The sequence below is a fragment of the Zonotrichia albicollis genome, chromosome Z, assembly GCF_047830755.1.
Source record: "Zonotrichia albicollis isolate bZonAlb1 chromosome Z, bZonAlb1.hap1, whole genome shotgun sequence".
NCBI classification, from domain to species: Eukaryota; Metazoa; Chordata; class Aves; order Passeriformes; family Passerellidae; genus Zonotrichia; species Zonotrichia albicollis.
Genome location: NC_133860.1, coordinates 41,877,790 through 41,893,104, shown reverse-complemented (window position 1 = coordinate 41,893,104; position 15,315 = coordinate 41,877,790). Strand labels below are relative to the sequence as shown.

Here is a 15,315-nt window from a genome sequence, read left to right as displayed (position 1 = left end):
AAGCACTGCTTGAGGGAGCAGGAAAGGTTTTCATTAGAGCAACCGTACCACCAAGATGAGGGACACACACAGACTTAAAGGAGAAGCCATGTCTGTGAGAGATCCATTGCATCAAAGGGCATGAAGGGTAAGTACAGCTCCATTCTGAAGTGAAGGATGGATGGAAAATCTGACAGCAAAAATAAGGGGTGGCTGCCAAGGCGGCAGACAACAGTACAAGAAATGAAACTATGTGGTACATTGAAAGAGCTTGCAGGAGGAAAAACATAGGAGAAATGGAACATGAGGCTGTATTTCATTGTGCTATGCCCTGGCCTTCTGCACTCTTCAGATGCTGTCATCTGATTCACACTCTATGGCTCTTTAATGGCAGCTCCAAGTTTACAGACCCGACGCTACTCCTCAATGGCACGGATTCATTCTATGACAATAGAAGCTCCTATCACAAAGGTGAGTCCTAAGCACTGACTTTTCCACAAACTCCAGAGTTTCAAGTTGCACTCATAGGGAAGTATGTAGTTTCTGGACAGACAGAGGCTTCCTGCACTTTGTATTTAACAGAGTGATATAAGTAATTTGTTTTTATTGGCACTTCCTACATGTCATCATGGCATTCCAAATGCTAGTCATAAGGAAGTATATTAGGGAGAGGAGAAGAGTGTCCTGCTACATGCATGGCTTCTGGCAGGAAGGGGACACTGCTCTGTTGGGTCATTTGTGAGTAGGAGGATGTTCTTCCAGTCTCACCTTTGCTCTCACTATTGATATTTATAAGATACCCTGCAGAAGAGGGAGGATCTGCACCATCCTCTGTCTCCCCCAGTTTCTGCAGCCTTTCTTCACTCTGCCACACAAATTCTGCTGTCACAAAACAGCTGCACAGTCACTTGTAACACACCAGGGTGTCAGGTATCTTCCACTTTCAAATAATTTTTTCCTCTCTCCCTATCTTTTCTTGCTATCATCAGGCTCTCACTTCCCAGCACCACTGTGACTGTAAGAACAGCTGGCTCCTTTACTTTTCCTTATCCTCAATCATACCCGCAGGGAGGCTTGTAGTGGCTGTGCAGCAGCCTCTGGCTCCTGGAGAAGACAGCATTGGGACTTGGCAGAGCCAGGAGCAGTCACTGCTGCATTTCCAGATTGTGGCTGAGGAAGAGTGTGGGTTTCAAAGAGCCATCCTCTTCTCCTACAGTCCAGTACCTTCTGCTCTCTGCCCTTGACTTCTACAAGGAGAATATCATGGTATAATATCAGCATATCTGAGTCACATCCAAGAGTTTGTTTGTTTGGATTTTCCTTCAGGGATTGAAATATTTGTTTCAGAGCAGACCTGGATATGCTGAAGTACCGGGACATTGCTGGTTTTTGGTCCACTCACTGGCAACTATTTCACGCCGTTCTACTTCCACTTCCCAGGAGTTTGCCAGTTAAAAATAGCAGACGGATACCAGGAAATCTGAGCACAAATTTACATTTTCAGAGTTGTACTTCAAGGGTTGTGGAGACTTACATTGAATTTGATGAGAATTAGCATAATCAAGACAAGAATAAAAATTTTGTAATAAGAAAAAGGTGCCATTCACTTTTCTTTGCCTGCCTCCTTAATCTGCCTTCAGGTCATTAACATAATTAACGCTGCCCAGGAAAACAGCCCGATCACAGTAGCAGAGGCATTGGACAGAGTTCTGGAAATCCTGCGAACAACAGAACTTTATTCCCCTCAGTTAGGTACCAAAGATGAAGATCCTCACACAAGTGATCTTGTTGGAGGTCTGATGAATGTGAGTAAAATTAGTAAAGACAAAACTGCTCGACCAGTGTCCTAGATCACAATTCACTGCTTTGCTCTGCTAAAATTTCCCAAGCAATGGGAAGGGGACTTGTAATTCATCACCATTTCAGTTAAGCATTTTGGCCTCTTTACTAGCAGTACTGCAGGAGGTAGTAACCTATGGCCACATTTCAGTCCACTGTGCACATTCATCCTCAGATACCAGTGAACAGTCTTGCCACCAGAAACTATATCCAATCTCTCAGAAGATACTGAAGGAGATACTTCATAGAAACTCTAGAAGCTTATGTGGGATTAGAGAGATTGCTTTATAGTTAGTCCAGTGTATCAGTGAGGTTGATTTAATCAAGCTCTAATTTTGGTCCTGCAACAGCTGCAAGAGACAAACTGTCAAAATTTTGTCATGGATTTACTCATTTTTAATAGACACTGAGCTAATCCCCACCAAAATAATATAAAGAAAATGAAAAATAAATTATAATCGCCAATTTGAAATGATGGAGGTGCCAATGAGAGGGTCAAGGTGGGCAATACACTGTGTATTTAATATCTTTTCTGGAGATCTCATACCAGTGTTCCAGGGATCCTTTCATGTTTGCTTTGAAAGACCCAAAAACCAAGATTATGCTATAGTGCTGCAATAAGAGCATTGCTTTTAGTATCCAGGAATAGTACCTAAAATGCATGTCGTGGTTTTGAAACTAGTGATACAAAAAAACTAAGATAAACTTGCTTTCTTTTCCAGGATGGTTTGAGAAGACTGTCAGGAAATGAGTATGTGTTTTCTAAGAGTAAGCCACCATTTTAAACTTCCCTTTGCACGTGTGACTTCTTTTGTTAGTACCGCTAACATACAGCTTCAGGCTAATTTGCAGTGGAATATATATCTGTGGAAATGGCTGTCTAAATGACTGCAGCAGAAGTGCCAGGCTGCCTCAAATTTGGTGTTGAAATGGGCTCAAACAATTAAAATAACGCATTTTAAAATGTTAGCAAAAAAACAAATTGTCACTCAAAGAAATGCTCACTGATCTTTTTGGTTTATGTTCAAATGCTCTGTAATAAACCTTTCTATTATAGGCATTTACAGACTCTTTCATGTAAGGAAAAAAGTTGTTTTTCTTGAAAAAGAATTGCTTTCTAAATGGAATTCTGAGGAGGGGCTGTGGTAGTGTAGAGGGAATAACCCAGAAATGTGTTAATCCCAAATTCCGTTTCAACAGATATGAACCTGAGCCACACTCACCTTCCAGTGCCAAACACCATCAGTGATGTTCCACCCTGTATTGCACAGCTCCTAGATAACGAGGAAAGTTGGGACTTCAATATTTTTGAGTTGGAGGCTGTTACAAATAAAAGGTATTGGACTCCTTTCCCTGGGTGCCCAGAGAAATTTTGTTGAGGAGCTGTAGCTCTGGAAAAACTGCAGCAAGACACAGCAAATCTGTGAGAGCTGTCTTGCTTGCCACAGTTCCACTCTGTCCCAGTGACACTGTTCAATGCAGTCTGATGTTGCCACATGCTGGATGCCCTCCAGATGGCCCTTTTTCTTGCTCATGTGCAAATAGTCCTGCTGGAAAAGCAAACCTCTCCCCTTCCTCACCGAAATCATCCCACAGTTTGGGAAGATCTAAGGCAACTGCAGCTTTTGATTATAGGGATAAAAAAATGGGATGGAGGATAAACCAGTGATAGGATCAACAGACTGGGATTTTAAAGCTTATAATGAAAACAGACGTCAGTAGTTTTGAGGTCATGCAGACCGCAAAAATAAGCACGTCATCCAGACAGAAAAGTTGCTTTCATTCCAAGATGCAAAGAATCAAACAGACTACCCATTCTTATGTACTCTCTTTGCATAAAATAGCCATTTTAAAAATTTGCATTTGCCTGGTTTTAATCTGCAGATGCTGGGGTTCGGTTATGCCTTTCTCAGCTCACAGGCTCTGTAAGACATCTTGCGGGAGGGAAGAATGTAACTGATCGATAGGACTCTCTCACAGGCAACACAGAGTAAAAGACAACCCAGAGTGGATTTGGTTTTAAGAATCAAAAAGATTAGAGGTTGTACTCTGTTTACTGTTTCACACTTGGCATTCCCAGCATTGTACACACACACCCACACCCACAGAGCACTTTACAATTGAAATTTGACCTTTTTTGGCTTAGGACTTCTTAGCCTTTGGCATGTGCTCATGTCATGCTCAGTCTGCTTTTTCTCCTCAGGAAAAAAGAAATGGAATTTTGTTTGATTGACAGATACTAAACACACACAAAAAAAGTGTTTTAAGATGTTTTCTCTGAAGCCACAGGAATTCTTGAAACTGATGGAATTGTACAATTTCTACAAAACATTAAAATTACGTCTGAAAGGATGATAGATGCAATCACTTGTAGCCTTGGCCCAGCTTTTTAGAGGTGATAGATATGTAACTTAAAAACTCAAACTTTACCCACCCCTTTTAAAAGTCTTGGTTTCTGTGTTCAATGTATCACTTTTAGAACATCACAAGTTCCTATTTTACAGCAGTGCTTTTTTCTTCTATTGTTTTTCAGGCCATTAGTGTATTTGGGCTTAAAAGTTTTTGCCCGGTTTGGGGTCTCTGAGTTTTTAAATTGTTCGGAAGCAACACTGCGGGCATGGCTGCAGGTCATTGAAGCCAACTACCATTCCTCCAACTCATACCACAACTCCACACATGCAGCAGATGTCCTGCATGCTACTGCCTTCTTTCTCGGGAAGGAGAGAGTTAAGGTAGAACCATCACCTAGGAGTTCTTTGGGTTAGGATTTCAGTGTGTTTGCCATTTTATGTGTGTCATCCAGAAGTCAGATGTTTAAATAATGGTCCTCATATACTCTCTCTGTTATAAACTCTCTCTGTCCTTGAAGTCTTCCTGTGATGCAAGCAGGCCCACACAGTTTCTCTAAAATCTGTTTATACAGATTTACATTTTAAGTAGCAATGATGGAGGTGGGGAGGGAACATGGCTGTTTTCTGTCTCATGTAACTGGCTGTAGGTAACAGTTCTTAATAAAGCTTCACAAAAGCTTTGCAAAAGCTTTGGAAAGGGAGGTGTGAGTTATTCTTCCTGGTACTCAGCTATGGGACATGTGATAAAGATTCAAAGCTGTGCCAAGGGAGGTTCAGAGTAGACATCAGGAAACATTTATTTACTAAGTGGTTAAATCCTGGAACAGGCTTCGCAGAGAGGTGGCTGATACCCCGCACCTGTCAATGCTTAAGCAGCATTTGGACAATGGCCATAATAACATGCTTTAACTTTTGTTCAGTCCTGAAGTGGTCAGGCAGTTGGCCAATGATCATGTAGGTTACTTCCAAGTGAAACAGTCTACCCTATCCTGTGCTAAAACATAAGGTGTGTGAAGCAGAGTTAATAGAGGTACATTCAGGCAAGCATACAAAGTGGAAGGAAACCACTAGGTCATCTATCCATTGAAGAATTCTATGTGAAGATATTGCTCAGGTGACAGCAGTGTAAAAAGCTTCATTAAAGAAAGCATATGTGGATAAGGGTAGGAGTGGAAATTTTGTGGGAGGTAATCTGTGGGCACAGTGAATGGAAAATGACTGCAAGGAGGTAACTTGCCTGCTTAAGTTTACATTTGTGTAATTGTGGGTACCTCGAAGTTATCAGAAAATATTTATTGTAATTTTTGTGCCACATTGTAATTTTTCTCTCTTCCTATAGGGAAGTCTGGACCATCTAGATGAGGTAGCTGCATTAATAGCTGCCACCATTCATGATGTAGACCATCCTGGACGGACCAACTCTTTCCTGTGCAATGCAGGCAGTGAATTAGCTGTCCTTTACAATGACACAGCTGTATTAGAGAGTCATCACACAGCACTGGCGTTTCAGCTTACAACAAAAGACAGCAAATACAACATTTTCAAGAATATTGATAGGTGTGTCTGCTGGACAAGGGCAGTGTCCATGTGTGGACTGCTTATTTGGCAGTTTGGGGCAAATTGAGAGTCTACCTTCTAAACAGGAATACATAGTTTAAATACAGATAATAAAATTTAACCTCTTCTGGAATCCTATATAGACATGATTTATAAAACGGTTTTCATCTCCCCCTCACCAGCTCTGTCCTCCAACTTGTAATTATTGGAAGCTGAGAGAGATGTTTAATAATCTTTTATGAATTCCATTAACTTGGTCGAGTTAACAGCCTCAAGGCTGCATCTTTGCTTACTGCCTTTTCATTGAAGGAGCCTGGGCAATAGTTTTTTGGGATATGTTTTATACAACAGCATCTGGATGCTACATGTTATGTCTGCACAAGGTCCTATGCATCCCAGCACTACTGCATTCATGTGGAATTGAAAGGGTGGTAGCAGAGGACATAAAACTCTGGGAGAGCTGGAAGCTCCCTGTGGTTGGCTGGGCATGGAAAAGCAGCCCAGGTGTTCCCACTGCATGACTCCAGCTTTTGTAGGGACAAGGTGAGAGAGAAAGAGCTCTGAAAGGGAAAGAGTCTGACCCCAAAGAGATAATTAAAAAACCTGAGATTTGTATTCCAAGCTAACACTAACATACAGCGGAACATATATGGACACATTGGTGCCATTCCTGGAGAAGTTATCTTAGTCTTACAGCATTATGAAACTGAGAAGTAAATTGTTGCTGATTTCTCAGGATTTTCATTAGGTAAAAATAACAGAGCAGGGGGGAACTTGGAGAGGCATGATCTTGTACATTCCTCCATCCTTAGACTGTTCCTAACTCTGAAGGTGCCAGCTGTGGCTGAGTCCCTGAGCAGTGTTTTGTAGCAACATGTGGGTAGGTATGAGGAAAGGGCAGAGCTCTGTCTGGCAAGCTCATGAGCAAGAACTCTTTTTCTTTCCTAGAAATCGCTACCGGACATTGCGACAGGCCATTATTGATATGGTTTTGGCAACAGAGATGACAAAGCACTTTGAGCATGTGAACAAATTTGTGAACAGTATCAACAAGCCTATGGCATCTGAGGAGACCAGCCCACATGTAAGTGCTTGCAGGACTTTATGCCTTCAGGCATTTCAGTGAGGTTCTTTCCAGACAACCTTAAGTATCATTTTCATTCACTTTGCATTAATTTGCATTATGGCAATGCCCAAATGACACAAATGGATTTGTGGCCTCACACAGCAGTGTGAAAAAATACGCTTTTTCTCTTTTCTGCTCTTAGTTCATTTAAACACTTCATTTTATAAGCCTTGTGTTAAAAGCTATCTTGTATTCAGGAAATATATGAGTGGATGTTGTTTTACATGGAAAATTCTTGTGCACGGAGCCAGGTTGGCACCTGTTCCTATGGTCCTGTCTCCAAACACTGGGATTTGTCTGAGTCCAGGGTGGTAACTGAAGAACCTTCTCGACAGTTTTGTCTCTGTGTAATATGCCCTGAGGAATAACTTCCTGAGACCTTGGCACTCACCAAGAGATGTCCAGGCCTTTTTGCATAACAGTTACAACTCTCAAGCTCCACCAGGGTTTATTTAATAAGCTGTCTCTGAGTTTCCCATCACCTCCTTACCTTCTTTTGCCCCCTCTCGAGGCTGAGCACCCAAGACCTGACCAGGTTCTCCAGGGCACCTGGAGAAAGACTATCTGAGGAAACTATCTGTTACCTGAGGAAAGACTGTCTTAATGCACCTTAGTGAATATAATGCTTTGTTGGAAACATGAAAAAAAAAAAAATCAGACAAAACTGAAGGTCAGCAATGCTAAAACCAAATAGAAATATCTTCTGCTAGCTATCCAAAATAGGACTTTGTACTGTGGGTACCATTTACAACTTTTAAGACAGCATTCTGTCATCTGAAATTACCTGCTTCTAGGGACTGCTGAGCTCCACTCTCTCACAATATGAGCTGGAAAACCACAAGTGCTGCTGAACTTATCTCACAATAAACGTGAAGGACAGAACCACTTGCGCCACAGACTTCTTCTTTTCCCTCAGTATTAGGTTGTTCTGTTCTTTACTGTTAGCCGTGGCTCTTTCTGGTTTTGGTCTTGAACAGCAGTTAAGGTACAGGGTTAACTTGACAGCTCTTTGCTGGGCTACCCATGCTGAAAAAGGATTAACTGCTAAACATAAAATTAGAAGATTAATGCCTGAATTGCAAAAGTCACAGCAAAATAGTTCCCCACAAGCCACAAATATATTTAGTTGTGGTGGCAAAAAGTACTTATATTCAGTTTCTGACTCAATAGTTGAATTTAGCAGTGGAGGGAGGCCAAAATCCCACAAATACATTATTTTGAGAATAGCATTAATGCCATGTGAGCAGAGGTGGAGGCTTTTCATTACTCCATAATTTACCTGTGCCTTTAAACTGCTCAAGATCCAGAATATGATGCCATAGCAGACTGGGAACAATACCTTATCACCACCACCTGGTCTCCAGTTTGGTATTTTACTGTCTAGCAAGCAGAGAATTTCTGCAGTCAATCTGCTGCTCCTGTGATTACCTACTGTTAATCTCATAGGTTATGTAATATTTCACCCTCACCAGGAACTCAGATCAAAGATTCCAGGTTGAAGTTCAAAATCTGAGACAAAGAAAGCCGTCCACTTGGAAACATTCTGGAACTGAATGTCAGAGACCTGCTTTTCTGTGTGAAAAAGAAACAGTTGTGCCAGTCAATTCAGCCCCATGTCTGCCTCAGTTTTCTCATTTAGGAATAAAAATCTAACTCCAGAAACTCTCCTAAGTGAAGCAGTCCCCTACCATCACCATCCCTACATTTAAACATTCAGAAGTGAGGATTGTTTGTGAGCTTACAGTTGGTGAATGCATCCCCTCTCATGAGATGCATCCTCTATCAAGGGATTCATCCCCAAGAGGACCAGGCTGGGATGCAGAGAAGGTAACATCCTACCTGATAAAGAGCTTGTGGCACTTTATTTCACAAACTTTGATACTAATTTTGAGAATGACCACAACTCTAATATGTATTTGGATTAACATTACTTACTTAGCAAGGCACCAGTTCTCAGACATCACCTTCTTTTCCATGTTCTTGGTGCTCTGCATGAAACTGTAAGGCAATAGACTGGGTGCCTGCTTAGTGCCTAAGTCTGGCAGAGCTGATAATGATGCCCTCGGTCCTACAGGGATGACCCCTGTAACCAACTCTCCTTTACAGAATGATGGCAGCAACACTGAATGCACAACCAACATAAAGAATTTTCCAGACAACCAGACACTGATCAAGCGCATGATGATTAAATGTGCAGATGTAGCAAATCCATGTCGCCCCCTAGAGCTATGTATTGAATGGGCAGGTAGGATTTCAGAGGAGTACTTTGCACAGGTATGTATATTTTTATGACTTAACTATTACATTATATAAAGAAGTGCACATTGGCTGATCTGCTGTTCCACATAGGGTCTGCCTATAGTGTCACCACAGAGTCCAGATATATGTTTTTTGTTTGCAGTCTGAACTGGCCCCTCAATTTCATCCAGAAGAATTCACTCCAAGCAGTTAGCTAGTTTGCTTATCATGAAGCTTGTTGTCCAGACGGGTGGAAAGGAGGTTTTACACTTTCATGATCTGACCAAAATTATTTGATTAGTCCTACTCAAGTCAACTGGCTGAAATTCAAGATGGTCAGCATTCTAGCTTCCTGTTCCAATACCTTCCCTCAGATCAATGCCTCAGCTGAACTACTGGGATTGCCCTTTCTCTTCTAAGATGGAACCTCAACTACTATCACAGTAGGCAGAAAAGTAGTGCAGGCATGTGGGCAGTGTAAATCCTTACCACATGGGATGTGTCCAGACAGTACTGGAAGCTCAGCTTTCCTTCTTCATATTCAGTTTTTTCTGCCAGAATGCAACCAGCTTCCTGAAACACTCTTTTACCTTTTTAATTAACAGCTGATAAAATCTTAGCTTTTATTTCCCAGTAATGGTGTGGAAATAACAGCTATGAGTGGAGAGAAAGAAAAGTGGGCATGCCTACCCTTCATATTAACACCTGGCAGTTACTCCTGAAAGAAAATTGTAGCTACTCTCTGAAACATGTCTGAATTTCATTTTAATCATAGTGAATAAATTTTGCCATGTCCTAAGAAAAATCAAAGATCACTTAAGTTGTATCTCCCTAGCAGTCAGGGTATCATAAATGAGCTTTAAATTGCCCAAATTAAGCACTAGCCTGCTTGCAGCAATGTGAGATTCAGAGAGTTGTTCTCCTGTTTATTCACCTCTGCTAATTTTGGAGACTGTTCTGCTGCCAATTCCTGTTTTAAATGTTGCCTGTGCTACTTAAAAGGGGATGTGTTTCCAAATTACATTCTAAGAAACTGCTGAGGTGATTTTCTTGCACCACAGTGGGTGCAAGAAAACCAGGCCTCTTCCAGTTGGGGACAGAGTTAAAGGGCTTACCTATACTTTCATTCACCTGATAACCTGATACAAGCAGAGGAATAGCACCAGCAACAATCTCTTCTTACTTAAAAGACAAATGGTTTGTAACACCCACCACAGATGTGGAAAAATGAGGGATCAAACCTGTTTTCTGCTAAAGGACTCTACAGCGCCATTTTCCATATTTTTAGTTGGTGTACCCTAATCACCAAATTACAGCAGTTTGTCCTGTTGGAGCTAAGTGCAATCACAGGACTGCAGTAATGAAGAGTACTTGTGAAAGGGAAGAGATGTTGATTTCAGTTCCTGTTCCAGACAACACACATGAAACTAAGGTTCTAAGGCTTGTCTCAAATCTCCTATTGCAATTAATCTAATGCCTTGACCTCTGCTACGCCAGCACGGAAGTCAGCAAAGCTCTAGTTGCTAACTGGAGTTTTGTCTTCTTAGACTGATGAAGAGAAGAGACAGGGCCTGCCTGTTGTAATGCCAGTATTTGACAGAAACACCTGCAGCATCCCCAAGTCCCAGATTTCCTTCATTGATTATTTTATAACAGATATGTTCGATGCATGGGATGGTAAGTACTGATTTTAATTCCTTCCTCTGACACAGAGATTCAGAGATTACTACAGTCCAAAATTTACTAATATCAAAGTGGCCTTGCATCCACTTTTTTTCAGAGACTGTACCCATATATAAGCAGTACAACACAAAATATTGTGCAGTCATGACACTGAAGTCTGTTTCACTGCACACAATGAAGCTGTGCACTTACCAGGCAATCTGTGTAGAGAAGTAGTAATGGCTTATAACTAAGCTTTTTCTTTCATCTATGTCTTTTTTTCCTTTGGCACTGTATTTCTTCTGAGCTGCAGAATCTAAGACCACCAATGGCTGCATGTTAGCATCATTTAATGAAGCCACCATGCGTTTGGAAAGGGCTTTTCTTGAAAGAGAATCACACACACACACACACACACACACACACAAATCTCTCCCCTTTTAGTATCACTTTAAGAAATTGGAAGAACAAAAGAGAGTAGGAGAATGCCAATTTCAGATCAGGCTGGGCTGTTCTTCTGCTCATTCTATAAACATGGTAAAACTCTTTTTCCTATTCTTTCAGCATTTGCACATCTGCCAGTTTTGATGCAACACTTGGCTAATAACTACAAACACTGGAAAACACTGGATGATTTGAAGTGCAAGAGTCTCCGGCTCCCATCAGAAAACAACAACTGATACTCAAGTCAAGAAAACCAGACCTCTTGCTCTACCAGTTTCACTGTGAATCACTTACAGGAACTCTTGGCTACAAAGGGGATTAATGTTGCTTTTCCAGTGAAATTAAGACTGCATGACAAGAAGGAAATATTTTACTCATTTTTAAGCTTCTCTTAATTCTACAGAAAAATGTTTTTAGAGGCTATATAAACCACAGATGACTAAGTGCTCTTCAGAAATAATATTTTGTGGCAGAAAATGTACTTCTAAAACTAGTTTCTAATACTGAATATGCACTTGTTGAATCTTGTAGTTGATACAGCTGTATTCACTAACACTTTACACAACTGTTTTCCAGAGAGAGGGGTAATCTAGTCACCAAGAGAGTAAGAATAGCCTAACAAATAAGGACAGAAACTTCCCACTTATTTAGCATAAATTTGTTCCAATTCTGTCAATGTTCTTCAGCTCTAGGAACCATACTTCAAAGGGGAATATGCACAGCAAAACAAGTAAATTTTAATAAATTGGATACATAAAAAACCCAAACATGACACCTTTTAAAACACCTTCTTATTACAGAGACTCTCTCACAGCACCACCTGTTCTTTTCTATATAAAATCGTGGTAGGAGTCAATGTTCTCTAAAATTGATCATATAATACAGGAAAGTAAGCATGCTCTGTCTAGGTAGTGCCATCCACATGGTTCTCTGCCATCTTGCAGATGTTATCACAAAAGTTTTCATCAAATTTTACACAAAAAACTATTGTGGCACTTGATCACCATACTTTTTTATAAAAATGGTGTTTGTAAACATGGTCATCAATTTATTAAACTGATCTAAATTTTATGTCAAGTTCATTTATTGTGCTACTTCTAGGATGAACCTATCACTTTTTAAAAGAACTTTCCAGGCTATAATTTATAAAAACATTGTAATTTGTACTGCTTTATCCTCCTAATAAAATGCTGATTGGTTTTGTGATGTAAGAAATATGTATATCAGTTGGAAATCAAACATATTTCTTCATTAGTTCCAAGATAAGAAATTTATGCTAAGGCTTCCAAAGCCCAAATGTGTATTTTTGTACATCTCATTTTAATCACATGCAGAACATGAGTTTAAATTTTAGACTATTCTCAGACTATTTAGTAAATAAGTACTAGCAGAACTGCTGATTTTTAACACTGTGCACTCCAGGCTGCAAGCAAGACTGTCAGAGCTGTGGCTGCAGTTAAAGAAGCAGTCCACCTACCCTGTGCTGTATCAAAAATCAAACTGGGTAAAGGAAAAGGGGAAAAAAAGCAAACAGCATAGATTGCTATGGAAGAATAGTGACAATGCTGTTTACTGGAGGTAGCTTACATATGTGCCAACCTTTTTTGTATGTTTTGTACCAAGTTCTGAAACAAAAGGCAACATTCATAAAATGTATGTGCAGAAGAATGTATAGAGGCTATATTTTTGTTAGAATTGTAACAGATCCTTACTTTTGTCACAGCCAAGGCAGGTTGCTGTGTATCAAAATGCCGCATCGTGTATATTTGAAAGAATGGTGTTTCTGGTGAAGCATGGTTATTCATTCTTTCCTGTTATCTATGGCAACATTCTTCAGTGGATTTTTATTCAGAGAAGTTGAACCTCTTTTTTAATACTGTATACTGTTTGCTTTTACCATTTCTTTATTTAGAACTAGTGCTTTTAGTGGTTGTACCTTAACTATTCTGAACATTCAGTGCAGCTTGCATCAGAAGAAAGAATTTCCCAAGATTTAAGCTTTGTTAATTTAATCTGTTAAATGTAGCAACATCATAAGACCATATCCATGTAAAACATTTAATTCATAATTTTTGTCACACTTCTGTCACACAGAACAAAATGTCAACAGCGGAAGGCATCAAAAAAAATAAAGTTCTACTTGTGAACCAGAACTGAGGCAAAGGCATTAATACAGAATCAATATATTTGTTGCAGGATCTTGTGTTTCTTCCCACAGTCAGATAAAGGAAAAAAATTTGAAATAAATAAAAGAAAAAAATTGGGTGGATATAGGTCCTCTTTAATAGCAAAACAAATCAGCACAGATTAATCATAATCTGCCAGTTATGTCAGATCTCCTAGACTAGTCCAGTTTACTAACAGCTGCTTGTTTCATGCTGTTGTCAGTGCACAGATGTAAAAACAGCCACCTACAGTTGTAGAAGTATTAAGAGTAGGTCAGACAAAGATATTTGCTTCCATGACGTGAACGTATGGAATTCAGTGTTACTGCAAGGTGGAAAAATATTTAGGACATCAGTTAGATGTAAAATTCTCATCAGGTCAGCATAATTCTGCTCACTGCATCTCCCAACAGCAAGTGACAAACTCATTTATTCTCTTGTTACACTCAAAGTTCATTTGTAAAACAAAGAACTGAGTACTTTTAAGTCAACCATCTTTAAAAGAAGAGACCCTTGGGAGATCTCCTGCCAATGGAGTGTATCTGAGAACAATGGCACTTTTGATAAATACAAATATTTACACCTGCATGTAGGACTATTTAAAGCTGAGTTACATCCCTGTAAAATGCACAGTGAATTTTGTGACTAGAACTGTACTGTTGAAAAGGTTTGTTTCTCTACCAGGTATTCACTTAACAGCAGTCAAATAAAAAGGAAATAGCTGTTCTCATGCTAGAAGAAGACATTATAAAAATATGACCTTCCTTCTCTGTAGTTATAATTGATGGTAACAGGGACTCTCCAAAAAATCTGTTTCATAAGCTTTCACTGTAAAGGTGTCATAACAGTGTGTATACACAAGCACTATAGACAACCAAATAGTTATTTTGCAATTAAAACAACAAAAAAAAATCCAAAGAGACATTTTATCTCCCCAGCTTCTCCTGGGTAAGCCAAAAATGCATCATCTGCTGAAGAAGACAAGCTGAAGCAATGTAAACTTAACATCTTTCCTCTCTCAAGTTTAATACCATATACCCAAAGGAATGTTATCCTCAGCTGTAATCCAAATGCCTTTCCTACATGAGCCACTGTATCTGAGGTCTGGAATTAGAGCCACATAGTTTCCTGTACTGAAAACAATTCTCAGTGATTCAAAGGGAAGAGATGGCACTGAAAAGTTGCACAAGACTTATTCCCACACCATTTAAGTGCTGTATCTCCTGAGTAGACCTGAGGATAGTAGCACCATCTTCTACATAGTTTTATGACCACTAAGTTCCCAAACTTTCCTTTTTCCCTAGCTCTTCTCTGTTCAAATGGTAATGTACCACTCATTATCTTGTCCTTCCTCATGCTGTCTTAGTATCAGTTCTGGGTTTAACTGTTTCATTTTTCAGTTTGGTTTTTTTTTGTTGTTGTTGTTGGCAACAACAGAGGGGAGGGGGGAGAGGGGATTATTTACTTGCTTGTGTGTTGATTCTATTTTTTGCTTTTGTGTTTTTGTTGCTGTGGTTTGAGCTTTGTTTTAGTTTGCATTTCTTTCCCTACTCCTGTTTAGCTATTGTTAGGACAGACTCTTAGTATCTGTGCACTGAGCTACTTATTTTTTTAACCCTGAAATACTATTTACCTTACAAACTTGATGCAGGTTTCTCTGCAGTCAGACTTCAGTTGAGAATTTAGTATTCATATGGCAAAACACAGTTTCACTACTATTGAAATATCAACTCCTACTGCTTAAGAAAGGATTCTGAAAATTCATGGTAAGGCAAATGCTTTTTATTAGATACAATTTAATTTGATGAATGCACTATGGAAAGACTAAGCTAAACTAATCACACTGCATGCTAAACTTGGTAACGGTGTAATGGTAATGCTGTATAAAGTCCAGTAATGTAGGCTAACCCAAGTGAAACTTCAGCTACTACTAGTAAACAGTTTCTGTGTACCT

At 39.7% G+C, this 15,315-nt stretch overlaps 1 protein-coding gene across 3 annotated transcripts in view; it reads left to right on the top strand.

Moving 5' to 3' along the window:
* The window catches only part of PDE8B (phosphodiesterase 8B), a 76,455-nt gene extending 61,142 nt beyond the window's left edge, over positions 1 to 15,313 (top strand). For 2 of the 3 annotated variants that reach the window (XM_074533468.1, XM_074533467.1), the window contains exons 13-22: positions 374 to 450; positions 1,620 to 1,784; positions 2,541 to 2,586; positions 3,019 to 3,154; positions 4,352 to 4,550; positions 5,509 to 5,726; positions 6,675 to 6,810; positions 8,959 to 9,126; positions 10,638 to 10,767; positions 11,317 to 15,313. In XM_074533468.1, coding sequence (XP_074389569.1) covers positions 374 to 450; positions 1,620 to 1,784; positions 2,541 to 2,586; positions 3,019 to 3,154; positions 4,352 to 4,550; positions 5,509 to 5,726; positions 6,675 to 6,810; positions 8,959 to 9,126; positions 10,638 to 10,767; positions 11,317 to 11,432 — 1,391 coding nt within the window. In that variant the 3' untranslated portion in view covers positions 11,433 to 15,313. The remainder of the gene's footprint in view (positions 1 to 373; positions 451 to 1,619; positions 1,785 to 2,540; positions 2,587 to 3,018; positions 3,155 to 4,351; positions 4,551 to 5,508; positions 5,727 to 6,674; positions 6,811 to 8,958; positions 9,127 to 10,637; positions 10,768 to 11,316) is intronic. The other variant, XM_074533471.1, reaches the window with a different exon arrangement.
* Positions 15,314 to 15,315: the final 2 nt, after the last annotated feature.